The sequence below is a fragment of the Dipodomys spectabilis genome, unplaced genomic scaffold (assembly GCF_019054845.1).
Source record: "Dipodomys spectabilis isolate Male_0828 unplaced genomic scaffold, ASM1905484v1 ptg000079l, whole genome shotgun sequence".
Lineage (NCBI taxonomy): Eukaryota > Metazoa > Chordata > Mammalia > Rodentia > Heteromyidae > Dipodomys > Dipodomys spectabilis.
Window position 1 is genome coordinate 1,161,431 of NW_024870756.1, and position 27,206 is coordinate 1,188,636.

The 27,206-nt window shown below is 41.2% G+C and overlaps 1 protein-coding gene across 1 annotated transcript in view; it reads right to left on the reverse strand.

Annotated features, from left to right (window-relative positions):
• Gfpt1 (glutamine--fructose-6-phosphate transaminase 1) overlaps positions 1–25,927 on the reverse strand; it is a 50,708-nt gene extending 24,781 nt beyond the window's left edge. The window contains exons 1-8 of the mRNA XM_042683096.1: positions 25,777–25,927; positions 14,502–14,609; positions 10,548–10,655; positions 9,455–9,580; positions 8,204–8,262; positions 4,386–4,520; positions 1,769–1,830; positions 154–233 (exon numbers count right to left, since the gene is read on the reverse strand). Coding sequence (XP_042539030.1) covers positions 154–233; positions 1,769–1,830; positions 4,386–4,520; positions 8,204–8,262; positions 9,455–9,580; positions 10,548–10,655; positions 14,502–14,609; positions 25,777–25,783 — 685 coding nt within the window. The 5' untranslated portion in view covers positions 25,784–25,927. The remainder of the gene's footprint in view (positions 1–153; positions 234–1,768; positions 1,831–4,385; positions 4,521–8,203; positions 8,263–9,454; positions 9,581–10,547; positions 10,656–14,501; positions 14,610–25,776) is intronic.
• Positions 25,928–27,206: the final 1,279 nt, after the last annotated feature.

The following is a 27,206-nucleotide window of genomic DNA, read 5'->3' on the forward strand; positions in this document are numbered from 1 at the left end:
TTTTTCATGTTTATATGTGTGTTTGTGTATGTGCTATATACATATACATGTATACAACCAAAAAGTATTTGTTCTCACTTAAGGAAGGTAATTCTTACAGCTACAACATTCAATTTCTACATTTCCCACAAGCATGAGATAAGAGCGGTTTACCTGTCCTATAGAGTATTGGAATGTGATCAGTAGAAAGCTTGTGTTCACTCCGCACACCAATCAATAAGGGGCTACCTCGCCTACAAGAGCAAGATGAATCACAATTAACCATTTTTACAAAGAATGCACTAGCAACTTAAAATTTAAACAGTTAAATGTGAAATTTAATACTCAAATTATGTTTTAATTTTTCCTCCAAACTCAACGTTAATTAACAAAATAACTAGGCTGGCAGATCTATATACCATGCTTGTCTGTTTTCGAACAGCTTTCATTATTCTTTCTCAACTGATAAAATTTAAATTGTATTTGGCTCAAGCAGTAGAGCACTCGCCTTGAGCTGAAGAGCACAGGGACAGTGCCCAGGCCCCGAGTTCAAACCCCATGACCAACAAAAAAAAAAAAATTAAATAGTATTACATAAAGTTTTACTGAAACATATCCGGTTGCATTCTTTCACATTAGGAGAGCAAGTAGTAACTAAGAGGCTATGTGGCTCAGAGAGCCTAAAATTTTCAATATTCAACCAATACTCCCCAAAAAACCTGCCAACTTCCATTTTAGAATCTTGTTCTCTCTTTTAAGATAAAAATGAAACTTTTTCCAATTGTATAACTGTCAGCATAAATGAACGCATGGCACTTTCTCCTAAATCACCTTTGCCTTCAGATTAAAAGCATCTTTCTCCCCAAATCTTCAAGTGCCTCACTTTATCATCAGTCTAAATGTCTTAGCAAAAGTAATCATGGTACTACTAGCTAGGAATCTGTCTGGAATGTTTCAAAAATATTAAGAAAGCTAATGCTTCGGACTTGAAACTGGAAAATTTTCAATATCTATATTCACAAAGTTACACAGTTCTCCCACAGAAGGCCAATCTTAAATGCCAAAATATATTTGCTTTATTAAGGGATCCTGTTAAAAGTGGCATCACAATAAACAAAAGTAGTATGTGGAAATAAATATACTTTGTAGGAACACTAAAGCCAAGCTGTGAGACCAGGAAAGGGATAAGAGGCTGGAATGCTGCCTCATCAGTACTCAGAAGACTGAGAACTGGACCCTGGAAAAGTTACGAAAGACAAGGCAAAATAAAGGTGTAAATTACTATCAACTGGAACCTCTGATGTCTAAGTCACAGTTGAATGGACCTTATGTTTAAGTTAGAGTTGATTGGATCCTATGAAGGTTCAGACAATGTATGTTTATATTAGTTATGGATTTCGAAAATGTTTGCTGCTTCCCTCTGCTCCCTAACAATAGGGAGTAAATTATTACTATATACACAAAATATGTCTCATGTTAATGCCTGGAATCACAAGATAAATTGATACCTTCTTTTCTGAATGTACCTATAGTAACCTTCCCTGTACTAGTGAACTAAATAAATAGGCTTGCTTACAGGAGCTCAGTGTTCAAGAGCTGGTGAGCCTTTATAACCCTTGGTCCCCAATTGTTTAATTTTTCGCTCCAGTATCCTATCATGTTGTCCTGGATTATGGAGAGCAACAATACTCATACAAATGTATCTAAGAAAGGGCAGGGCCAGTAAATCCAGTAAAGGATTTGTCCCAAAATACATATAAGAATTCATTCTTAATAGATTTATATGTACCTTGTGCCAACTGCTTGCCCAGGAAAATGAACACTTTTAAATACTAGTGCAAAAGCACCTTCCTATGGAGGCAAAAAAGCAAATAAAAAAGAATTAGCAATACTTAGCATAATCAATTATCAGAAATGAAATGCTGAAAATATACTGGCTTTAGCATAGGAATTTATTGTTCACACAAGTGCTTTTCTTCATTAGTTCATAAACACATTTAAATTATACCTAGACAGCCAGGCACTAGTGTAATCCTAGCTACTTAGGAGGCTGAGACTTGAGGAGCATGGTTCAAAGTGAGCCCAGGCAGGAAAGTCTGTGAGACTCTTATCTACAATTAATTGCCAAAAAGCCTGAAGTAGAGCTGTGGCTCAAGTGGGAGAGGGCTAGCCTTGAGCAAAAAAGCTCAGGGGTAGCAATCAGACACCCTGAGTTCAAACCCCAGGACCAGTAGAAAAGAAAAATTTACCGAGACATTCCTGAGATGTGGCACAGAAAAGACCAGCTTCTGTCACCAGGCTCACTTTCAAAGTATGCTTAACAGTTAATAGCTCAAAAAATCGATCAGTTGAAAATTCGCCTTTGTATATGCTACCAAAATTTCTCAATAGATACACCATCTCTCATAATATAAGTTCAGTAGGAAGACAGAATTAAAGTTAAACATCCAAAGTTAAACATCCAAAATCCATATTCTGGTCTAGTAATTATTCATCACATTACCTTCCTTTTTTTTTTTTGTACCAGTCCTGGAGCCTGAACTTAGGGTCTGTGCACTGTCTCTGATCTCCTTTTGCTCAAGGCTAGCACTCTACCATTTGAGCCACAGCTCCACTTTTGGCTTTTTTGGGGGGTGGGGGACAGGGAGTAGTTTTGGAGGTAAGAGTCTCATAGATTTTCCTGCCTGGGCTGGCTTCAAACTGTGATCCTCAGACCTCAGCCTCCTGAGTAGCTAGGATTATAGGCATGAGCCACCAGCACCTAGATCCTCCCATTCTTTTTGACCTCAAGATTAAAGACATAAATACACATCCCTCACAATGATTAACAATCATCCCACCCTATCAATCAGCCTCCTCAGGGATAATAGTATCTAAAAAGAAGGAAGGAAGGAAGAACATGAGGAGGAGAGCAAAGAACCACTACAGAATAAAGTAGACTTCACAGGGAACAGGAATAGGAATAGGAGTGGAATAGAAAGGCATGCAAATCTGCCTTGTGTAAAAGAAAAAACAGATCTATTCTGTTTTCCTAACTCCTGCTGTAGATGTCAAAAGATCTAGTGGAGGTGGAAAGGAGGGGTACATCTTAGTAGAGAAAATGGAAAAGGTCTAAGCTTGGGGAAGAAGGTAAAGGCATCACTATGAACTTGGACTTTTGAAGTGGAATCAAAACAATACTTTTTTGGGGGGGACTTTTCTTTCTTCTTTGACAATACTGGGATTTAGGGTCTCATGCTTGCTTTCTAGGCAGGTGCTCTACCATTTGAGCCATATCCCCAGCCCTTTTTTGCTTTCCAGATATTTTTGATAGGGTCCTGCTTTTATACTAGAAGCCAGCTTTCGATCTCAATCCTCCAATCTGTGCCTCCCCATGGCTGAAAATATATAGACATTCCCCTACCACACCAATTATTTATGGAGATGATGGTTGTGTAACTGGCTAACTTCAAGCCACAATCCTCTCTATAACGATTTCCCAAAAGGTTGGAATTACAGGCATGAACCATCATGTCTACCTACAAATATAGGGCCACAGAAATGTAGTTTATTGTGCTAGTATAAAAACATGTAGACATTATCTCAGACTACATTTTAAGCTGGGAGCCAATGGCTTACACCTATAATCCTAACTACTCAGGAGGCTGAGATCTGAGGATTGCAGCTCAAAGCTAGCCCAAGCAGAAAAGTCCATGTTACTCTTATCTCTAATAAACTACTCAGAAAAAGCCTAAAGTGGTGTTGTGGCTCAAATGGTAGAGCACTAGTTTTGAGCACAAAGAGTCTCAGCACCCAGGCTGAGTTTAAGCCCAAAACTAGCAAAAAAAAAAAAAAAAAAGACTTTGCGCTGTTATTGGCTGAAAGCAAGAAAGTGATAAATTTTCCATTGTGTGCCCTGTGTACATGTTTGTGTGTGGTGTGGATAAATTTGGATCTGTGTAGTTTGGGGATATAAAGCTTTTCAATCTCATGACCACAAACTATAGTGGAATAAATAGAATTTTAAGTGCTAGTGAAGACAGATCAGTAAGACTCTCAAAATTATTCAAGTTGAATTGTATGCATAGGAAATAAAACATCAAGAAATTAGCACAGTTCCTGATTATCAGATTTCTTTTTCATTAAGAAAGTTCTTCGCAGTTAATGTTGCTATCATTATCTTTAGAAGTGTGGCTTAGCCAAGTCTTGATGGCTCACATTTGTACTCCTATTCAGGAGGCTGAGATCTCAGAATCTCAGTTCAAAACTATCACAGACAGACAAACCCACAAGACTCTCTTATTTCCAATGAACCAGCTAAAAGCTAGAACTGTAGGTATGGCTCAAGTGTAGAGCACCAGCTGCAAGTAAAAAACCCAAGTGAAAGTATAAGCTTCAGTATCGACATCATCCATTTATCTGTATACCAATTGTTGTATAACTCTCTCCACCAATGTAGTAAAACTGATGTCTTGACTTTCCCAGTTGTCATACATGTACTTCACCAGCTTGGCAATTGTTTCTGTATCTGTTTCAGATTCAAAGTCATAGCCTTTGCTTTCCTGCAAGTAGAGGTAAAAGACAAACTTCAGGAAATATCCATGATAACCAAATCTTCTCTACAGAATTTTTCCCTCAAAAATCTCCCTAATTTCTAGTATTTTTTTTATTGTGAAGATACTGTACAGAAGGGTTACAGTTACATGAGTAAGGTAATGAGCACATTTCCTATAGAGCAGTTACCCCCTCCTTTGTTTTTCCCCTACTTTCCCTTACTTCCTCACCTCCCCAACCCCTCCCTCCCCATCCCCGAAGTTGTAAAGTTTGTTTTCAACATAGTGTCCTACATGTCTCATTGTTACAATAGGTCCACTGTATCCTTGTTTCAGCATTTTGTTATTTCCCTACCCCTACCCAAATTTGAAAAATGTGCATACAAGATGCAAGACACCGAAATCAAATACAGTAACAACAGAGATTATACCATAGGGGGAAGAACATACAAAAGAAATTTTTAAAATCACATAGTACATTAAAAACAACAGCAACAAAGAAAAAAACCTCTGTGTCCATATCTTGGGGTACATTTCGCTTAGCATCATCTTATATGGTCACATGTACATAGCTTTTGACCTTTTCTGCTTGTCTGTAAGATTATCCTAGATGTATACTAGTTATTGCAAATAAGGAAAAAGACGGGACCTATGTTTCTTTGAGTCTGGCTTATTTCGCTTAATATAATTTTTTCCAAGTCTTTCCATTTCCTAGCAAATGGGGTGGTATCATTCTTTCTGAAGGCACAGAATTCCATTGTATATGCATATATCACAATTTCTTGATCCATTCATCTACTAAGGGACATCTGGAGTTGGTTCCATATCTTATTTGTTTTTTTTTTTTGGGTCCGGTCATGGGGCCTGAACTCTGGGCCTGGGCGCTGTCCCTCAGCTCTTCAGCTCAAGGCTAGCGCTCTACCACTTGAGCCACAGCGACACTTCTGGCTTTTTTCTTTTTGCTTATGTGGTGCTGAGGAATCAAACCCAGGGCCTCTGGCATGCAAGGCATGTGCTCTACCACTGAGCCACCTTCCCAGCCCCGGTTCCATATCTTAGTATGGTGAATAATACTGAGATAAACAGAGTTGTGCTGGTAGCTTTAGTATCTAGTATTTTTGAATACTATAATGCATTTACCCAAAATTAAGGTAATCATCTGACTATAGTGACCTCCAGATAAGTTCTATATTGCTGAACACTTTAAAGTTACATAAATATATGCCACATATGAATTAAATAATTAAAATATGATATATAAAACACTCAAAGCTGGGTGCCAGTGGCTCATACCTGTAATATTAGCTACTAATAAGGCTAAGATCTGAGAATAATGGTTTGAAGCCAGCCCAGGCAGTAAAACCTACGACACTGTCATCTCCAATTAACCAACAAACGTGGAAGTAGAGCTGTGGCTCAAGTGGTAGAGCACTCTCCTTAAGCAAAAAAGTTCAAGGATGGAGCCCAGAATCTTAGTTCAAGCTCCAGGGCCAAGAGGAAAAAACAAAAACACTAATTTCATAATAAATATAACAATTCTTTCATTGATGATGCTACCGTACACTCTAGTAAAATTGCCATTAACTATATGTGATTATTTAAGTCTAACTAAAACCCCGTAGAGTTGAAAATCTACTTTTTTTTTTTTTTTTTTTTTTTTTGGGTCCGGTCGTGGGGCCTGAACTCTGGGCCTGGGCGCTGTCCCTCAGCTCTTCAGCTCAAGGCTAGCGCTCCACCACTTGAACCACAATACCACTTCCGGCTTTTTTCTTTTTGCTTATGTGGTGCTGAGGAATCAAACCCAGGGCCTCAGGCATGCAAGGCAAGCACTCTACCACTGAGCCAACTTCCCAGCCCCAAAAATCTAGTTTCTCTGTCATAGTAACTTGACAGTCACTTGTGCCTGGTGGTTACGGCATTAGCATAAATGCACAATGTTGCATCACTGCAGAAAGCTTAATTGGACAGCCCTGAGAAAAAGGAACTTAGAAAGGTAACAACATAGCACATATCTGTTTAGGACATAGATTTTTCTTTTAATCTGCTCCAGTTATCATACATTCTAGAAATATTTTAAGTTTTGTGTGTGTGTGTATGTGTGTGTGTGTGTGAGAGAGAGAGAGAGAGAGATACTAGGGAATGAACTCAGGGCCTCACATTTCCTAGATAAGCACTCTACCACATGAAGCACACTTCTTTTTGCCCTTTTACTTTTCACATGAGGCACACTTCTTTTTCTTTTACTTTTCAAATACGATCTCTCTTGGCCAAGCCAGCCTCAGACCTTGATCTTCATAGCCTGAGATTACAAGTATGTACCACTATACCTGGCGCTAGAAAACTCTTTTATTAAATACTGAACAAGGTCTATCACAGAGTAAAAGATGCTGTGGGGGCTGAACTCTGGGCCTGGATGCTGTCCCTCAGCTCTTCAGCTCAAGGCTAGTACCCTACCACTTGAGCCACATCACCACTTCCAACTTTTTTCTGCTTATGTGGTGCTAAGGAATTGAACCCAGGGCCTCCTGCATGCGAGGCAAGCACTCTACCACTGAGCCAACTTCCTAGCCCTAGCTCCAAAAACTTTTATTTTCCCCATGCTGGTGGATCAAACTTAGGTTCTCTCGTGTGTTGGTCACTAATAATAAAGTCAAATTATTACTTCCCTTTTTTTTTTTTTGTATTTGGTCCGGTCGTGGGGCCTGAACTCTGGGCTGGGCACTGTCCCTCAGCTCTTCAGATCAAGGCAAGCACTCTACCACTGAGCCACCTTCCCAGCCCCTTACTTCCCTTTCTTGAGAGGAGGCAGAACTGAGGTTTGTACTAAGGATTTCACACTTGCTCAGCTGCCACTGTACCACTTGAGCCATGCCAGCAGCTCTGCTTACTGCTAGTTCTTTTGAAGCTAGTCTCATGGACTTTTCTGCTGGCCTCGAACTATCATCTTTTGGACATCAGCCTTATTGTAGCTAGTATTATAGGTCAGGGCCACTGATGCCATTAAAAAAAAACCAAAACAGTATTTACATAAGAAAACAGGATTATTCCAATGCAGTCAGAGAAAAGTCCAACAGACCACAACACCCTTACAATTGTTTTAGGATTACTCAATCTTATATAGATAGTGCTGCACATCCCAACACACCATTTCATGGATTCTCAAGCTAGACACCAGTGGCCCTTACCTAGAATCCTAGCTACTCAGGAGACTGAGATCTAAAGATCTCAAAGCCAGTCTGGGAAGGAAAGGCTGTGACACTCTTATTTCCAATTAACCACTTAAAAAATAAATAAATAAGCCGGGTGCTGGTGCTCACGCCTGTAATTCTAGCTACTCAAGAGGCTGAAATCAGAGAATCACAGTTCAAAGCCAGCCTGGGCAGAAAAGTCTGTGAGATTCTCATCTCCAATTAACTACCAGAAAACTGGAAGTGGTGCTATGGCTCAAGGTGTTAGAGCACTAGCCTTGAGCTAAAGAGCTCAGGGACAATGCGCAGACCCAGAGTTCAAGCACCATGACCAACAAAATAATAATAAATAAAGCCAGAAGCTGTGGACCTTGGCTCAAGTGGTAGAGCACTAGCCTTGAGCACAATACCTCAGGAACAGTGCCCAGGCCCTGACTTCAAGCCCCAGGACTGGCATACACAGCAAAGAAAGTATTCTCAAAGATTAGTATATTCTTTACTTACCAAAAACTTTTTCAAGTCTTTGTAATTGGTGATGATTCCATTATGAATAACAATAAACTCTATAAGAAATAAAAGTATTAATGACAAAAATTAGAAGCCTGATAAATGCTAGTAATGGCTATTGTTATGAATAGATTTTTGTCAAGTCAAAATGTTACAATATACTATCACCTACTATTCATGATTAGATACCTACCATCACCTAAATTACAAAATAGCAGTATCAGCTATGTGGCTTGTCAGAAGCATACAGTGTTTACAAGGAGTAAATAAAATGAACTGCTGTCTAGAAACATCAATTTCATCTGTGGCTAGAGTTCCTACGTTAATACAGGAAAGGGTCAAGTTTACTGGGCCATTTCCCAAATAAAACATCTGAGGTAAGTAACTGTCATCTTCATGTCTCTTTGATTTACTCTTGATATGAGTTTCAAACTAGAACAATTACCTAACTTACAATAAACAAGTGTAAGAATCTGCCAAAAATAATGATGCAGCTATTTGGATCTACAACTAACTTTACTTGCTCAAGCAAGCAAATTTCTGAATAATTCCTGAACTGTCACATAAAAATGTTAAAACATCATTCCAAGAGAAAATAATGTTCTTGGGATTATTTTTATCTCTTTCTTATTAAATGACAACACTGAAAAGTATAAGGATAATCAAAAGTTGGTAATACAGATTCTTATGTATAGCCACTTAAATTATAAATTTAAAATTCATACATCTAAAGAAAAATTACTACTAAATCCAAATTTTTCTTCTTCTATGAAATAGGATCTCACTATGATGCCCTAGCTGGCCTCCAACTTCTGTGTTCAAGTGATCCTCCTTCCTCAGCCTCCCCAGTAATCGGAGTAATAGATATGTGTCACTCAAGCCTGGCTTGAATCTAATTTTGTATCAAATTTTAAAAATGTTATTATACCTAAAGATCTGATTTTGGTTTGAAAGTGAGTGAACTTGAGCTGAATGTATTACAAATTATATAACAAAACAAACATTTTAAGAGAGAGAATACCATATCAACACTAAAAATGTTATATCAGGAATACATGAATTGTATCAGGAATACGTAATTCACACACTGCATAAATGAGAAAGCTGGATAATGAGTTAGGAGAGTCAGGATCTCTATACACTATTTGTCAATGAGTATGAAATTTTCCAGATAGAAAGAAAATTAAAATAACAAAACCATTACTGGCCCCCTGCAATCATCTCAAAGCACAAAGAATCTGTTCAAACCATTATTTTTGTCAGAGCGCTGGGGATGGCTATTAACAGGATTGGGTTCTCCATGAGTTGCCCAACGGGTATGAGCTATTCCAAGGTGGACATCAAATTCTATATCCAAATCCATATCCTGTTGTTCTGAAAAAGAAATTCTGTATTTAATAAAGTTGTAAAAATGCTAGAAGCCATGTTAAGTATAAGTAGTCCTCTGCCTTATCCACAGAAATGTTTCAAGGTACTCATACATACACAAATGCTATACCTTTTCCATCTTCACTAAGAACTTATCATGCATGTCCTGTGGCTGGAACACTTTAGCCTGAGACGTGACAGGCTGCTTTTGGCAGCCTTGGTATATTTTTCTTCTTTCCTTGTTAAGCACAGAACTATTAACTGTCCTATTTATAGGCAGCACTGATGGCTTCCCAATGGCACATCTGAACCTCCAGCAGCAAGCAATGCTCTTGCATTTGGGGCATTACTAAATAAGAGAAAGTTACCTCCATATAAATAGTACTTACCTCCATATAAGTAGTACATAAGTAGTACTACCAAAAAAATACCAATGTATTTAACTAAGTTCCTTCTCTAATTGTTGTGACTTTTTTTTTTTTTAGTACTGAAGAATTTAGTCTTACACTTGCTAGGTACATGCTTTACCACTTGGACCACATCACAGCCCTTTTCTGCTTTAGTTATTTTTCAGATAGCATACTCATTTTTCTAATTTGTCCATTGCTAGCCTTAGACGTGATCCTCCTACCAACAGCCTCCCACACAGTTTGGATCATACCATCTGCTACTAAGAACATTTTGCTGTTTGAGTTGAGGTATTAGTAACTGTTCTCCCAGTCTGTGCTCAAACCACAATCCTTTCAATTTCTACTTTCTGAGTATGTAAGATTACAGACATGTGCCAATGCACCCAGTACTATGACTATTTTTACAGCTCGGGCTCAATTTAAAGCCAGTCAAGCAATAACAAAATCACTTTTTATTTCTTCCCTTATACTTTAAATATCATCCTCAAAATGGATACTAAAATATGAGGTATTGGCAAGAACACAGAACAGGAAAAGGACAAAAAGCAAACTAAGTATATTACTGTGAACTTCTTCATCCAGTGCCTTAACTTTTCCTTTCTTCTTAATGAGTTGGATTTTACAGGCATTAGCTTCCCAGTCTTTGTCATTGCCTCCATCAAATCCCACACCTAAATCAAGAAGAAAGAAAGCAAGATTTAGAAAGTAGCTTCTGCTAAAATTATCGATATAAGGCAATTTTTAATTTAAAATTATACTTTCATCTAATTAATTTAACATTTATTGAAAACACATTATGCACCAGTCATGACAGCTGCTCCAGACAAAAACAAAAACAAGGCTGGACTGTGTGGGTCAGCAGACAAGCCTAGAAGGCATAAGGTTGAGGAGGGGAGAAGAGAGGGTAGGAAAAAGAGAATAGAGGAAGGGAGCAAGGAAGGAAGGCAGAGAAGGAGAAAAGAGAGAGATGGAGGAGGGGAGGGAAGAGGAAGGAGGACTCAGTTACTGTTGCCATTTTCCAACAGTCTTTAAAAAAACAGATAAGAAAGGACTAATTGCTACAGAAGTTATTACATGTACAAGCAATTACAATACACATTTACAAGTTATAATGAAATATTTCAAGTCACAGCTGAAGGAGGATGGAGAAATGAAACAAGGGGGGGGAGGCATATACCTTAGAAGAAGGATAAAGAGCAACATGAGAAAAGCAACTTTTGAAACTACCTTTTAAGTTGCTAAGGATCTTAAGAATTTATCTTTGAAGAGACAGGAAAGCAATGAGTCATTTCAACAGAAAAATAATACTGCAAAAACAATTAGCAAACTGAAAAACAGTGCAGAGGATGGGTTGGGGAGAGAGAGGACAAAGCAAAAATGAATAGGCCTGAACGAAAGAATAGCAATGAAGATAGAGAACGTGATCATGAGGACTAGAACTGACTGGATATGCAATGACAGTGCAAGACAGTCTAAGATACCTGCTAGGCTCAAAGGAGTTATGAGATTAGGGAACTGAGAGGTAATTAAATACATTTTGTCATTCTGAAAAAAAAATTGTTAGACAATAATGATTATTAAAGGAATGTGGAGGGAATTGAAGGGGTATGGGTGAATAATACAATGTAATCAGTTCAATTCCAAACATTCAAAGGCTGTAACATGTGCTTTCCACAGGAAGAAAGTCTAGAAAGCAGGTGGAAACATGAGTCTACACACTTGGGAAATACAGCTGGAAATACACTTTCTTTTTTTTTTTTTTGTCAGTGTGGGGCTTGAACTCTGGGCCTAGGAGCTATCCCTCAGCTCTTCAGCTCAAGGCAAGCACTCTACCACTTGAGCTGCAGCGCCACTTCCGGTTTTCTAGTGGTTTATTGGAGATAGGAATCTCACAGTCTTTCCTGCCCGGGCTGGCTTTGAACCGAGATCCTCAGATCTCAGCCTCCTGAGTAGCTAGGATTACAGGCGTGAGCCAACAGCGCCCAGCTTGGAAATACACTTTAGAAATAAATAAGATAGCTAGGCACTGGAGGCTCATGTTTATAATCCTAACTACTCAGGAAGCTAAGACCAGAGGATTGTGGTTCAAAGTCATCAGGGGCAGAAAAGTCTATGACACTCATCTCCAATTAACCACCAAAAATCTGGAAGTAGCGCTGCGAAAGTGGTAGTGTCAGCCTAGAGTAAAAATAATGAAGGGACATTGAGTACCCAGGCCCTGAGTTTAAGCCCCTCTACCAACAAAGAGGAAAAAAAAAGCCGGGCGCTGGTGGCTCACGCCTGTAATCCTAGCTACTCAGGAGGCTGAGATCTGAGGATCGCGGTTCAAAGCCAGCCCGGGCAGGAGAGACCGTGAGACTCCTATCTCCAATAAAACCACCAGAAAACCGGAAGTGGTGCTGTAGCTCAAGTGGTAGAGTGCTCGCCTTGAGCTGAAGAGCTGAGGGACAGCGCCCAGGCCCAGAGTTCAAGCCCCACAACCGACAAAAAAAAAAAAAAGAGGAAAAAAAAAAATAAGAAGCGGGCTGGGAAGGTGGCTCAGTGGTAGAGCGCTTGCCTTGCATGCATGAGGCCCTGAGTTTGATTCCTCAGCACCACATAAGCAAAAAGAAAAAAGCCAGAAGTGGCACTGTGGCTCAAGTGGTAGAGCGCTAGCCTTGAGCTGAAGAGCTGAGGGACAGCACCCAGGCCCAGAGTTCAGGCCCCACGACCAGACCCCCCCCCCAAAAAAAAAAAGTAAGAAGCTAAATGTGGTGGCTCCTGCCTGTATTCTTAGTACTTTGAGAGGCTGATGCACTTTGAGATCTGCCCAAGCTACACAGGAAATTCCAGGCCAGCATAGCAAGAATCTTTGTCATTAACTTTTAAAAAATGCTACAGGGCCAGGCTCAGTGGCTCATACCTATAATCCTAGCTACTCAGGAGGCTAAGATCTGAGAATTACGGTTTGCAGCCAGCCCTGGAATGCAAATCTTTTGAGATTCTCATCTCCAATTAACCAGAAAGCCAGAAGTGGAGTTGTGGCACAGGGGCAGAGAACTAGCCTTGAGAAAAAAACTCAGGGACAGGGTCAAAGCCCCGATATCAAACCCAGGACTAGCATGCACATACACAAATGCACACAACAATTAAAAAAAAAAAAAAACCAGTAGAGCTGGGAAGGTTACTCAGTGTAGTGTTTGCCTTGCATGCATGAGGCCCTGGGTTTGATTCCTCAGCATCACATAAGCAGAAAAAGCCAGAAGTGGAGCTGTGGCTCAAGTGGTAGAGCACTAGCCTTGAGCTGAAGAGCTGAGGGACAGCGCCCAGGCCCAGAGTTCAGGCCCCACATCGACAAAAACAAAACAAACAAACAAACAAAAAACCACTAACAGATGAAAGAAAGGGAAGGTAGATATTTAGACATGTATTATAAATTGCAACATATGGGAGTATGGGAAAAAGGTATGTCAGAGCTCACCCATAAAAACACAAAGTAACACAGTGGGCTGAAGAAATAACCTTAAAGACATTCCTTATTTTTTTTCAAAAAACCCAAAGCATACAGAAAACAAATAGCATCCACATGGGAAAGATACATTGCCAGAAAAGGAAGGAAAACATTAATAACAAAGGACTTGTAGGATTGAATTTCTATCACTGAGCAGTTAAGCAAGTTAAATACACAATATGAAGCATACTAAATGTTAAATGTAAAATGTGAAGTGTACAGGAAAGGGATGTGTCGCTGCTACTCTTACAACTCCCTACTTCCAAATTTGGCCCTTGGCTGGTATCTGGGGGCTTGAGTCTCAGAATTCCCATCACCCTCAAGGAGTAAGAATGGTTCATTATACCTTTGTTTTGTGCAACTATTCAGTCTGTCCCAAATACCTGCTTTATCCTGGTGAATTAGGAATTTTGTTGCATGCTAAACATATGGTAATTATGGGACCAGATCCAATAAAATCCTTGGGCACTAAGTTACTAATGAGTTCCCCTCACAAGTGACACTTCATGTGCTATACAACTCATTGCTAAGGACGTTGTAAGTACCACACACTGGAAGTTCTTGAAAGCTCATGCCTAGTTTCTTCCTCATTTCACATCATATACCTGTTGCTTTTGCTGATATTGCTTTGCATTACTTTGCTGTAATAAACTGTAGCCATAAGTTAACTATATGCTGGGTCTCATAAATCACCCTGGGGAATGATGGAATCTGAGGATCTTGTGACTCTCAGACTTACCCATGATGAAAAAGTAATGAAAGGCAGAATTTGTAGAGTAAGACTCTTTAGAATTTGCTCCCATAAAAATGCCTGTGTGATTTGTGTTTTTACAGTAAAGATCATCTCAGAAGCAATGCTACACATAGATAGCAACACTGTTGAAACACATAAACCCTTTAAACATGAAAAAAAGACAAAAATTCTTCACACTGGAATCTATAACACAACAGACATTGCTAGAGTCAAATAAGAAAAAGACTAAATTCAACAATCAAGCCCACCCATAAGACATTTAAAAGGAAATACCAGCAGAATCATATCCTCTGTATTCCAGTCTCTGAAGGCCTTTGATTAGGGTCTCTAAGATTTCTCGTCTTGTGCGAGGAACATGGTAATTTAAGTAAGCAAATATACCTGCAAACAAACATTTAACAGAAAACTCTGATTAGTGAATAATTGACATAATTATGTTTAGGATACATAAAATAACAAGCTAAATCCTTTTTGTATACCTGTATGTGACACTGAAGTTTGAACTCAGGACCTCATACTTGGTAGGTAGGCCTTCTACTTTTCAGTAGTCAGTCCTTTGCGTTATTTTCAAACAGATATCATGTTTTTCATTTATCCTCTATTTACAACTCCTGCATAGATAGGATCAAAGGCACCACCATGCTTAAGTCTCAATAGCTTTTCACCTGGGCTGGCCCTGAACCATAATCTTTGCAATCTCTGCCTTTTGAGCAGCTAGAATACATGCATGAACTACCATATTTTCCCTCTTCATTTTTGTTTTAAAAAAAATCTTCATTTCAAATTGTTTAAAACAAGTGAAAATTTTCAAAGGTAAACTTCTTGTACATATGTTGAAATAAATGTTTAGTGTGTATGTGTGTGCGCGTGCAAGTGTACTATGTCAGTTTTGGGGCTTGAACTCAGGACCTGAGCCCTGTTCCTGAACTCTTTTGCTCAAGGCTAGAACTGTACCACTTGTGCCACAGCTCCACTTCTGACTCTGTGTGTATGTGTGCTTATTTGGAGACAAATCTGTGCATGTATGTGCGTGCATGCGTTTATTTGGAGACAAGTATCACTGGACTTTCCTTCCCAGCTGGCTTCAAACCACAATCCTCAGAGCTCAGCCTCAGAGTAGCTAGATTTAAGAGGCATGAGCAACCAGGATGTGGCTATGTTCAGTGCTTTTAAAAGAAGCTTATAAGGGTGGTAACTTATTTTTCTTGACTGCCATTTTGCCAAGTAAAATTTTTAAAAATTACCAAATTTAGCCAACCGCCAGTGATTCACACCTGTAATCCTAGCTCTTCAGGAGGCTAAGATGTGAAAATTGTGGTTCAAAGCTAGCCTAAGCAGAAAAGTACATGAGATTCTCATCTGCAATCAATCACCAAAAAGCCAGAAGTACAGCTGTGGCTAAAAGAGGTGGCACATTAGCCTTGAGCAAAAAAGCTCAGGGATAGCACCCAGGCCCAAAGTTCAAGCCCCAGTACTGGCCCTGGCCGTACTCATGCACACACATGTGCGCTCACGCATGCACACACACGCACGCACACGCACACACATACACACACAAACTATATATGATTGGGAGTTTCACCTGGTGGTAAAGCAAAATCCTAAGTTCAATGACGAAAGAAAACAATATACAGAACATAATTCTTCCACAACAATACTACAGCTGGTTGGGTCTGGCATCCCAAATACTCAGGTTGAGAGGCTGACCAAAAGGCTGAAAATCACTGTTGAGAGACCCATTAAAATTAGTGCCTAACTCTAAACTGGAGAAAGAAAGAAAGAAAAGAAAGAAAGAAAGAAAGAAGGAAATGAAGGAAGGAAGGAAGGAAGGAGGGAGAAAGAAAGAAAGAAAGAAAGAAAGAAAGAAAGAAAGAAAGAAAGAAAGAAAGAAAGAAAGAAAGAAAGAAAGAAAGAAAGAAAGAAGGAAGGAAGGAAGGAAAGAAGGAAGGAAGGAAGGAAGGAAGGAAGGAAGGAAGGAAGGAAGGCAGGAAGGAAGGAAGGAAGGAAGGAAGGAAGGAAGGAAGGAAGGAAGGAAGGAAGGAAGGAAGAGAAAGAAAGAAAGAAGAGAGGGGGAGGGAGGAAGGGAGGGAGGGAGAAGAAGGAAGGAAGGAAGGAAGGAAGGAAGGAAGGAAGGAAGGAAGGAAGGAAGGTAAGGCAGGCAGGCAAAACAATCCAGGTGCTGGTGATTCATGACTGTAATTCTAGCTGTTCAGGTGGCTGAGATCTGAGAATCATGGTTCAAAGTCAGCCCAGGAAAATAAATCTGAGTTATCTCCAATTAACCATCAAAAAATGTAAAATAAGTGTGGCTCAACTAGTCGAGTGCCAGCCTTGAGTGGAAAAGCCAAGACAGAATATGAGGCCGAGTTCAAGCCTCAGTATGTACACGCATGTATGCGTGTGTGTGCATGTGTGTATTGTGTGTGTGCCAGGGCCAATACTAGGGCTTGAACTTAGGGCTTGGGTGCTGTCCCTGAGCTTTCTTGCTCAAGGTATGTCCTCAAACATGTCATCAAATCAGCTTTTTATTCTACCACCAGGCCTCAGTTTTCCCTTCTGTAAAATGAACTTTGAGATGATACAACATTCCCCAGGAAGCACCAAGTTATAAACATAGATTCAGCAGCACTATTTTCTAAATAGGAAAGGAAACTATAGCTGGGCACCAGTGACTCACACCTGTAATTCTAGCTATTCAGGAGGCTGAGATCTAAGACAGTGTTGTCAAAGCCAGCCCAGGCAAGGAAGTCCATGAGACTCTTATCTCCGATAAATTACTCAGAAAAGGCCAGAAGTAGCACTGTGACTCAAGTGGTAGAGCACTAGCCTTGAGCACAAAGAGGCTCAGGGACAGCACCCAAGCCCTGAATTCTAGCCCCAAGATTGGCAAAATGAAAGAAAACTATGACTGATTCACAACACCTATGAGGCATACTAACACAAAGGCTGTATTTGCTACCTCTGATAATCTAGGTATTGTACAATACCCCTTAGCTCATTATCTGTGATATTTGAGGCCTCCTTCATTTGCTTTGAAGCCATTTCTGATGGCTCTGGCACTTTTTTTTTTTTTTTGCTAGTCCTGGACTTGAACTCAGGACCTAGGCACTGTTCTTGAGCTTCTTTTGCTCAAGACTAGCACTCTACCTCTTGACCCACAGCGCCACCTCCAGCTTTTTCTGTTTATGTGGTATTGAGAAATCGAACCCAGGGCTTCATGTATGCTAGACAAGCACTCTACCACTAAGCCACCTTCCCAACCCCTCTGGCACTTTCTCGTACCTGACAGACTATACCTCTCTTCTGTGCCTCAGTTCTTTGTAACACCACTTACATGATTTTGAAAGCTCTTTAACTACAAAACTAAAGCTGAAATCCTGGCAAAAGAGCATACTGCTTTCAGAATATTTTATTAAGGATTAATAACAAGTAAAAATATTAAGAACATTCTTCTACAAAGCCACATTATCTTGCACACCTAAGGTGGTAATAAGGTTTTCATCACTACCTAACACAATGTTTACATTCAAATTTTTCCTACTACCAAAAAAAATCCTTTTACAGCAGCTTTGTTTATTCAAAGATCTAAAAAGGATCTCCCCTCACATTTGGTTGCTAAGCCCGTAAGTCTCTGTGATGCCTGAATTTGCACCCCCTCAACTGCCCCATTTTCCCCAAAACAAGGCATGACCAATTTTCTTGATGAGTGTCACACCTCCAGGTTGTATCCAACTGTCTCCAAAATGTTATCTAAACAGTTCCTCTAACCCCTGAATTTCCTGCAAAATGGATCAAAAGACTTGATAGTCTTAGGTTAAGAACTAAGCCAGGCATTGGTGGCTCACCCCTATAATCCTAGCTACTCAGGATGCTGAGATCTCAGGATTATGGTTTCAAGCCAGCTAGGGCAGAAATGTCCATGAGACACTTATCACCAATTAACCATCTAAAAACCAGAAGGGGCACTGTGGCTCAAAGTGGTAGAGTGACAGCCTTGAGTGAAAAACCTCAGGGCCAGCACCCAAGCCCTTAGTTCAAACCCCATGACCAACAGGAAAAAAAAAACAAACTAGAGTACAAACAAGAATGGTTCCAGGAGTGTATGTATATTGTCTAGTCATCCCCTATTGATGAGGGTAGGATTCATCACTGGTTTCAGGTAAAGGCAATCAGATTACTAAATCTATGAAATTCTGAAACATCTTCAGAATCCTTTGTAGGTTTAGAGACTGATAGCACTGATCTAAAGATATGAATGTTTTCTTTCTCTGTGATCCATAAAATAATGGTGCATTCTCCAATTAGGCATCTTAGACTCAATGAAATAGCATCTATTATATTACAACTTAAAAATGCTTTTTATTTGATAAAAGTAGCATTACTGCAATAATCATTACTGTCATTTTTTGGTTTGCTACTGAGAGGGGTGGGGGAAGGAGGAGGAAAGAGGATACAGAGGTGCAAGCAACATTTTTCCTTCTAAGACTGGGCAGGAGCTGAAAGCAATAAAAGGATGAAGGAGGGGCTGGGAAGGTGGCTCAGGGGTAGAATGCTTGCCTTGTATGCATGAGGCCCAGGGTTCCATTCCTCAGCACCATATAAGCAGAAAAAAACAGACGTGGCACTGTGGCTCAAGTGTAGAGCGCTAGCCTTGAACTGAAGAGCTGAGGGACAGCACCCAGGCTTCACACTTCAGGCCCCACGACCATCCAAAAAAAAAAAAAAATGATGAAGGATACCAAGAAAGAAATTTTCTAAGATGGAAGTAATACAGCTGGGAGAAGATAGGATAAGGGATTTGCCTAAACAATATCTACTAAGGAAAATCAGAACTAATAAGTCAGTCTGTCAGTTTTCTAGACCTGCTTTTAGAACTATCAGTCCAAGACAGTTCATTAGCTAAAATAAGGGGATTATCTGTCATCTCAGAGTGGCTGGAAAAGTATAATGGCAGCAAGTCACTAGCTACCACACAAGGTGCTTTCATAGGGATGCTTGTCAGAAAAGAAATCACTAGTTCAATCTTTATTTTCAGATCTCTGATCTAGCATATCAAACTTTCAAATGAACAGATCTTCTCAAGGCATCTATGAAAGTCTGGAAATCTATGGGATAAATGCTTCAGTATCTCACACAGAAGCTGGATGAATAGAGCCACTGTCTACCCCCAGACAGGCATGGGCTTTCAGTGTAAATTTTCTTATTTATGACTCATACTTGGGATAAAATTTTCCTTTGGTGAAGCAGATGTTTGTACTCCATGTATCATTCTCCAAGAACAGGAACTGAATGGACTCCTTGACACTCACCAGTCTAGAACTCAAACCATCATTTAAGCTTCTACGTTCCTAATCACACGCTCCCTCTCAGTCTTCCTATATCATGTTTCCCAAGAGAAAAACATGCATTTCCTCTCAGCTTTCAGAGTTCACCTCTCTCTCCCATTCTCTATGACCACTCACCTCAGATGACTTTTCATCATCCTGCCATGTCAGCCCCCTCTGGGTCTACTGTGCTTAATCCTGAGCCCCACACCTGTACTGGACCGTGAAACACATAGAACTCATTCATCTACTACTGTCCACTTTCTTATGAGCCCTTCCAATTGCTAAGCAATCCCATTCTCTTGTCCAACTTCCAAACTTTCCCCATATATTACTTTTTATTTTTTTTTTGCCGGTTGTGGGGCCTGAACTCTGGGCCTGGGTGCTGTCCCTCAGCTCTTCAGCTCAAGGCTAGTGCTCTACCACTTGAGTCACAGCGCCACTTGCAGCTTTTTCTGCACATGTGGTTCTGAGGAATCGAACCCAGGGCCTCATGCATGCAAGGCAAGCACTCTACCACTGAGCCACCTTCCCAGCCCTATATTACTATTTTTTGTGTACAAGTACTGGGGCTTGAACTCAGAGCCTGGGCACTGTCTCTGAGCATTTTTGCTCAAGACTAGTACTCTACCACTTGAGCCACAGCTCCACTTAACAGCTTTTTTGGTAGCTAACTGGATATAAGAATCTCATAAACTTTCTTGCTCATGATACTCCTATCTCAGTTTCTTGAGTAGCTAGGGTTACAGGCATAAGGTACCAGCACCTGGCCCATATATTATTTCAGAACTTAGAATATTACTATTCTCAAATTTCTCATTTTCTCTTCTTTCTCACTTTTAGTAGATATGTACTATAGAACTGAAGCCTTTATCTTCAATTCAACAATTGAATACTCTAACTCTAATCCTTTCTGAATTGCTAAAAAAAAAGAGAGACATATTCCACATACTACCTTCTGAAGCTGATCTCTCTTACCTGCAATTGTATTTACACTTTTTAAAATTTTAATTTTATTGTCAAGTGATGTACAAAGGGGGTTACAGTTATATACATAAAGTAGTGAGTACATTTCTTGTCAAACATTGTTTATCCCCCCTCGTTCTTCTCTTGATAAATGCTTCTCCAACCCTATAAACATTCAATCTTTTGTAGATTAAAGTTTCATTGAGCAATGTTCTAGAACAATTTTTATTTAGAGTATTTAGAATATAAAACCACACAATGGGCACTCTGTAGTAAATAATCTCTCACTTAACAGGTCAGAAACCACTCAACTTTTCAAAACTCTCAGAGGACTTCTAAACTTCATTATTACTCACTGACCTTTTCCTCCACAAAACTCAAGCCTTTCTACTTTCATATATGGGATTAACAATGACTTCTTCATATTCAAGTGCAACAATCTTCTCTGAAGCATTAAACATGAATGACTCAGACTGGGAGTGTAGCTTAATGCAGCATTCTTGGCTACCATTCACAAGGCCCTCAGTTCAATCCCCCACACTGAAGTGAGAAGTAGGAATGTAGAAGAAACAGAGTAGGGGAAAAATGGAGAGAAACAGAAAGAAGAAAAAAGAAAACCTACGAACGCCCTCTTTTCTACCCTTGTAGACTATGCAATGGTAAAACAATTTCACTAATTAGACCAAGCAAAAGTCTGATTATAAAATCAGCTCTACTTCTGCCACTACCCACTATACAACTGTCCTTTGGTTTCTTTCCTTGCACTTTTATTTCTTCCTTCAACTTCCTTCTTCCTTAATGAGAAACTCATTATTGTACACTAATCTCTACCAACCAACACCTTCTCTCAAGAGTCCTGCCCCATCATCTAGAATATTCTTGGTCTCACATAGATACCCCAAGTCCAGAGCACTCCGGCCTGAACTTCTACAGTGGTCTATGAAATGGCAATGAATAAGGATGTGCATTCACTTTGCTTCCTCTGACCAGAGAGCAATTCCTTGAAGGCAATACCTTGTTTTAGTCACCTCTCCACAGAATGCCAATGCATAAAGGCCATCTTCATAGTATATTCTAATATTTTCTAGATACCTGACCATACACAGTCTAAATTTGCAGCTTCTGAAAAGCTTCAGCCAGCATCTTAAAAAGTTATGAAGTGAAAAAAAAGATTTCATAATGAAAAGTTCAAAAGATACCAAGTTTAGCAAAGTAATCAGGTTTGTATTTGGAGTTTTCTGGAATCTCCTAGAACTCTTTTTTTTTTTTTGTCGGTCGTGGGGTTGAACTCTGGGCTTAGGCGATGTCCCTGTGCTCTTCAGCACTCTACCGCTTGAGCCACAGTACCACTTCCGGTTTTCTAGCGGTTTATTGGATATAAGAGTCTCAAGAACTTTCCTGCCCAGGTTGGCTTTGAACCTTGATCCTCAGATCTCAGCCTCCTGAGTAGCTAGGATTACAGGCGTTGAGCCACCGGCGCCCGGCTTCCTAGAACTCTTATGTTACAACACCTTCCACCTTCTGCTTCTCATTACTAGCATCTATTTACTTCTCCCATTTTAGGAAACAAAATACAGGAAATGCTTATTAGGCAATTAATTATCTTCTCTTACAACTTTATATCCAGTATGATATCTAAGGATGTGTTACTAGTACTGGTTTTATGACTCATTCCAGCAACCAGTTTCAAAATCCTTCAATTACCACCAAGACCATTAGACAGTATAATTACAAAAAAAAAAAAAAAAAGGATTTGATTTCCAAATACATTGTTTTATCTTATTTTGAGAGCAGGCATTACTAGAGTTTGAACTCAGGGCCTCAAGTTTACTAGACAGGCTTGCTACCACTTGAACCATGCCATACTACACCCACTCCCGCACCCACCCCCTTTTTGGTACTTACTTTTCAAATATGGTCTTGGGTTTTTGACTGTGCTGGCCTCAGCCATCTTCCTACTTATGCCTTCCACAAAACTGTTATCACAGTTATGAGCCACTAGACCTGACTTGTTTGCTGAGATAGAGTCTTGATAACTTTTTGCCTAGTGTGGCCTGCAATCTTCTGGATCTCTGCCTCTTGAGTAGCTGGCATTATAGGTGTGAGCCATCCCTCTTATCCTTTTGTAAGATACTTTTAAATTGCAAGTCCCCTTGCAGCTTTTTTTTTTTGGGGGGGGGGGGGGTCCGGTTGTGGGGCCTGAACTCTGGGCCTGGGCACTGTACCTCAGCTCTTCAGCTCAAGGCTAGCACTCTACCACTTGAACCACAGCACCACTTCTGGCTTTTTTCTTTTTGCTTATGTGGTGCTAAGGAATGGAACCCAGGGCCTCATGCAAGCGCTCTACCACTGAGCCACCTTCCCAGCCCCCCTAGCAGCTTTTGAGCAAAATCTCAGTTGCAAAACTCCAAAAATCAAAAGGGTATAATTCATTTACTTCATTTACTTAATAATCAGAAAGACAATTTATGAAAAGCTAGTAGACATTTAAGTGACCTGATATTTGATACTTCAGCAAAACCAAAGCCATCTGGGTACTACTCACACCTATATTCCGAGCTACTCAGGAGGCTGAGATTTGAGAATCAAGGTTCATAGCCAGCCTAGCAAACAAATCCTGAAAATTCCTATCTCCAATTAACTTGAAAAAAGTCAGAAGTGGAAACATGATTCTATGAGTGTGAGGCCCTGAGTTCAAACCCAAATATAGACACAAAAACAAATATACAAAGACCATAAAAAGAAAAAAACTATTTCTTAGCGTAAAGAATAAGCCAGGATTGGTGGCAAATGCCTATAATCCCACATGCTAAGAAGGCTAAGGGCAGGAGGTTTAGTATGTTGTAGGCTAGCCTGGATAATTTAACAAAACTCAGTCTCAAATTAAATAAAAAGGACTGGGAACTGGGCACTGGTGCCTCACCCTTTAATCCTAGCTACACAGGAGGCTGAGATCTGAGAATTACAGTTCAAACCAGCCCAAGTGGTTAACCTCCAGTTAACCACCAAAACGCTGGAAGTAGAGCTATGGCTAAAGCAGTAGAGGCTAGCTGTGAGAAAAACAACTTGAGTTCAAGTGCCAGGACCAGCACAAAAATTAATAAACAAATGTGGGAGGAAATTAATTGCACATATCTTATTTTTGAATTTTTCATTAGAGAGGAAATTTTGAGTACTATTCTGTGTTTTGTTTTTTTTTTTTTTTTGGGTCTGGTCGTGGGGCCTGAACTCTGGGCCTAGGCATTGTCCCTCAGCTCTTCAGCTCAAGGCTAGCGCTCTACCACTTGAGCCACAGCACCACTTCCGGCTTTTTTCTTTTTGCTTCTGTGGTGCTGAGGAATCGAACCCAGGGCCTCGAGCATGCAAGGCAAGCGCTCTACCACTGAGCCACCTTCCCAGCCCCTTGAGTACTATTCTGGAATTAAGCACAACTATGGGCTAGTTAAAGCTAGACGTTGGACATGCCTCAAATTGTCTGGCCTATTTATTCTTCATAATCTTATTTCCTTACCAGTAAAACTTTTGCCTAATGGTTACCTTGACTGGCTATATAAAAATTCCCAGTACTTCAGACAACACCCTAAAATTCTTCCTTATCTGAGCCCATCTCTAAACCAGATCTGATTTTCTTCTTCTATAGTACCTCAACACCCTTTTTTCCTGGAGCAAGATGAGGAAATAACCTGCAACCAGAATGTCAGGGTACTTTACACACACACACAATTAGTCACTAAAGAACAGTTAATTACCAAATGAAGCACACTGGCATTTAACCAGTTTGAAAATTCTCTATATTACAACACTAATTTAAATCATGTGTTTTACAAAACTATTCTACTTAGACACAGCAAACGTATAACTGATTCTGAAGCCAACTCTAATAATAATTGCACTAAGCTATTTATAGGTGTTTCTGTTTTTATGTTTTTTTTTAATCTACTCTAAATTTAAACCTGTTCCTCACTTCCAGAAGCTGAAATTAACATAAAGTGAATACAGGGGGACAAAAGACATTAATCAGTACAATCTTACCCAGTTTCTTCATGTCAAAGGCTACACAGTTAACTTTCCCAAGCAGCTTCAACTCCATTACTACCTTACCTCTCTTTAAAAAGTGTTCTGAGTTCCAGAAGGTAACATCAATGGTCAATTTCAAAAAAGAAAAGCAATTTCAAAAAGAAAAGACAAATTTTAAAGTATAATGTCACGTCGGATGTCATTCACACAACCTCTTTCAGTAACACTTTTAGAAGATAATAAAAAGAACTCTCAAGCCGGGCGCTGATGGCTCACACCTGTAATCCTAGCTACTCAGGAGGCTGAGATCTGAGGATCGCGGTTCAAAGCCAGCCCGGGCAGGAAAGACCGTGAGACTCCTATCTCCAATAAACCACCAGAAAACCGGAAGTGGCGCTGTAGCTCAAGTGGTAGAGCGCTCGCCTTGAGCTGAAGAGCTGAGGGACAGCGCCCAGGCCCAGAGTTCAAGCCCCACGACCGACAAAAAAAAAGAACTCTCAACACATGGAATACAGGGATCTCGTAACTGTTCTAGAAAAGCCATTGGTTAAATTCTTTTGAAGTGACTATTTGAAATGGGTACCCATCGCAAATGATAGACGATAAATATTACTCATAACTAAGCATGTTTCCCCTAAGTACATGCAAATAAGCCAGGATGTGTGGTCTGTTCCCAGGAACAGTTCTGAACCTCTGCCACGCAGGGATCAGGCAGTTCTCAGCCCGCTTCTTGGAGCTATCGATTGGTGAGGCTTTCTGGGGAGGCGGGGAGTGGCAGGAAGTAAGATGCTATGCATAAATGCCATTGTGATAGGACTCCGGTTAGTTCCAGAGGGCCTCTCAGGAAGGCGGCGGCTGCAATCCGCTTTTCCTCTCGCAGAATGAGGGCTAAGTTTGCGGATGCCACCCTAGGTTCCACAGGTTGCCTCCTGGAGGCCCATTTCCAAGGCGCCCCGTCCACACCTCAGTGCCTCCGGCCCGAGAGCACGAGCCGCCTCTGTCCGCCGCGCTCGGCTCCTTCCCGGTGCAGCCCGCTCCCGGTCCCGCTCAGAGGCCCACCCAACCTCCCAGGTGTCTTCTGGGGACCCCCACCTCCCGCGGCTGCGGCCGCAGCCGCCGCTCAACGCCCCCTGCCCATCCCAGACACGCGCCCGGCTTCGGCAGCGCCGCGGGCCTCGGCGACGCGCGCTCCGCACCTCAGGACCGCCCGGCAACACGCCCCCCACCCGAGGTCCCCTTACCGCACATGCTGCCGGAGGCGCGGCCCGCTGGGCGATGGGGAGAGCGGCTAGCGAGACCCGGCGTGCACACACGAGCGCAGCGACGTGGAAAGAGCTCCGGAGTCTGGGTAGGCGACCACACGACTCCCTCCGGGATGCGGCGGCCGGAGCAACGACAAACCTCCGCCTCCCGGGCTCAGCCCCCAACCGCCGCCGGCCCCGCCCCCCAGCGCGCACCGCGCCGCCGCAGGCAAGCCCCATTGGGCCGTGTCCGCGCTACTCACGGTAGGTCCCGCCTCCCCGCGCCGCCCCGCCCCCTGGGCCCACGTAGGCGCTGGATTACTAGCGGTGGAGACGTGGCAGCGGCTCGTGGCTGCATCCGTCTGAAGTTCCTGGAGCCGCCCGCCTCGAGGCAACACACCAGGACGTGAGGGAGGGGAGGAAAAAAAAAAAAAAACAGAACTCAAGGCCAGGCAGAGAAGGATGTAAATGTTAGCTAGGCAAATAGCTCGCCCAAGGAAAGAAAGAGGCTTTCAAAAGCGATCCTGAGGGACAGACAAGGAAGGACGCAAAAGAAACCTAAGGCTAAAGAACCGCAGCAAAGGTAAGGTCAGGAAGACAGGAACCAGAATTCTTGATTGCTGAGCGCCATTCACGCGCAGCCCAGCCTTCTGGTGACCGGCCATTCAACAACCTACTACCTAAGTCCCACACATTACAGCTGTGCTCAACCTCATCCTTTGCCTTCCCCAGCACCCCGCCCCCAGGCCTGCACCCCCCCCCCCACCCCAACCCCCGCCACACACACACACACACACACACACACACACACACACACACACACACACACACACACACACACACACACGTTATTGCAGAGAAGGAGAAGAGAAAAGCAATGGAAGGATAAACTGTCTCAACACTGCATCAGACTTCAACTCGGCCAGTCTGTTTCTGATGACCCTCCTGGAGGACTATCTGTATGTTTGACTCACAAATGAAATTCTGTGAATTAATGCACCATTTCTGCCAAGAGAGACTTGGTTAGAGAGGAAAGATGGTTCTGTGAAATTATTACCTGGGCATCTGCTTCCAGGAAGATGTAAATTGCATCTTCTGTTCAAGGTAGATATTTACCAGGCCTCTATCAAGGACACACCGACATCTTGGGGTTACCACCTTATTGAGAAAGGTGATCTAACCTCATCCTACACCTTAGGATTTCCTTCCTACCCAGCCACTCTACACACTCCCATAGGCAAATCAGAAGTTCTCTAAGCCAACATGCTAAATCTAAACACATTTTGCTTTATCTGTTTATATGCTACCTTTTCAGAAGTCTCTTTTTTTCTTCCATAGAAGCTGGCCCTTTAAATACAATATGCTTCTATAGTTTATCTTTTTTTTTTAATAAGTCCCCACTAAACTAAATGTTTATTGAGGAAAGAATG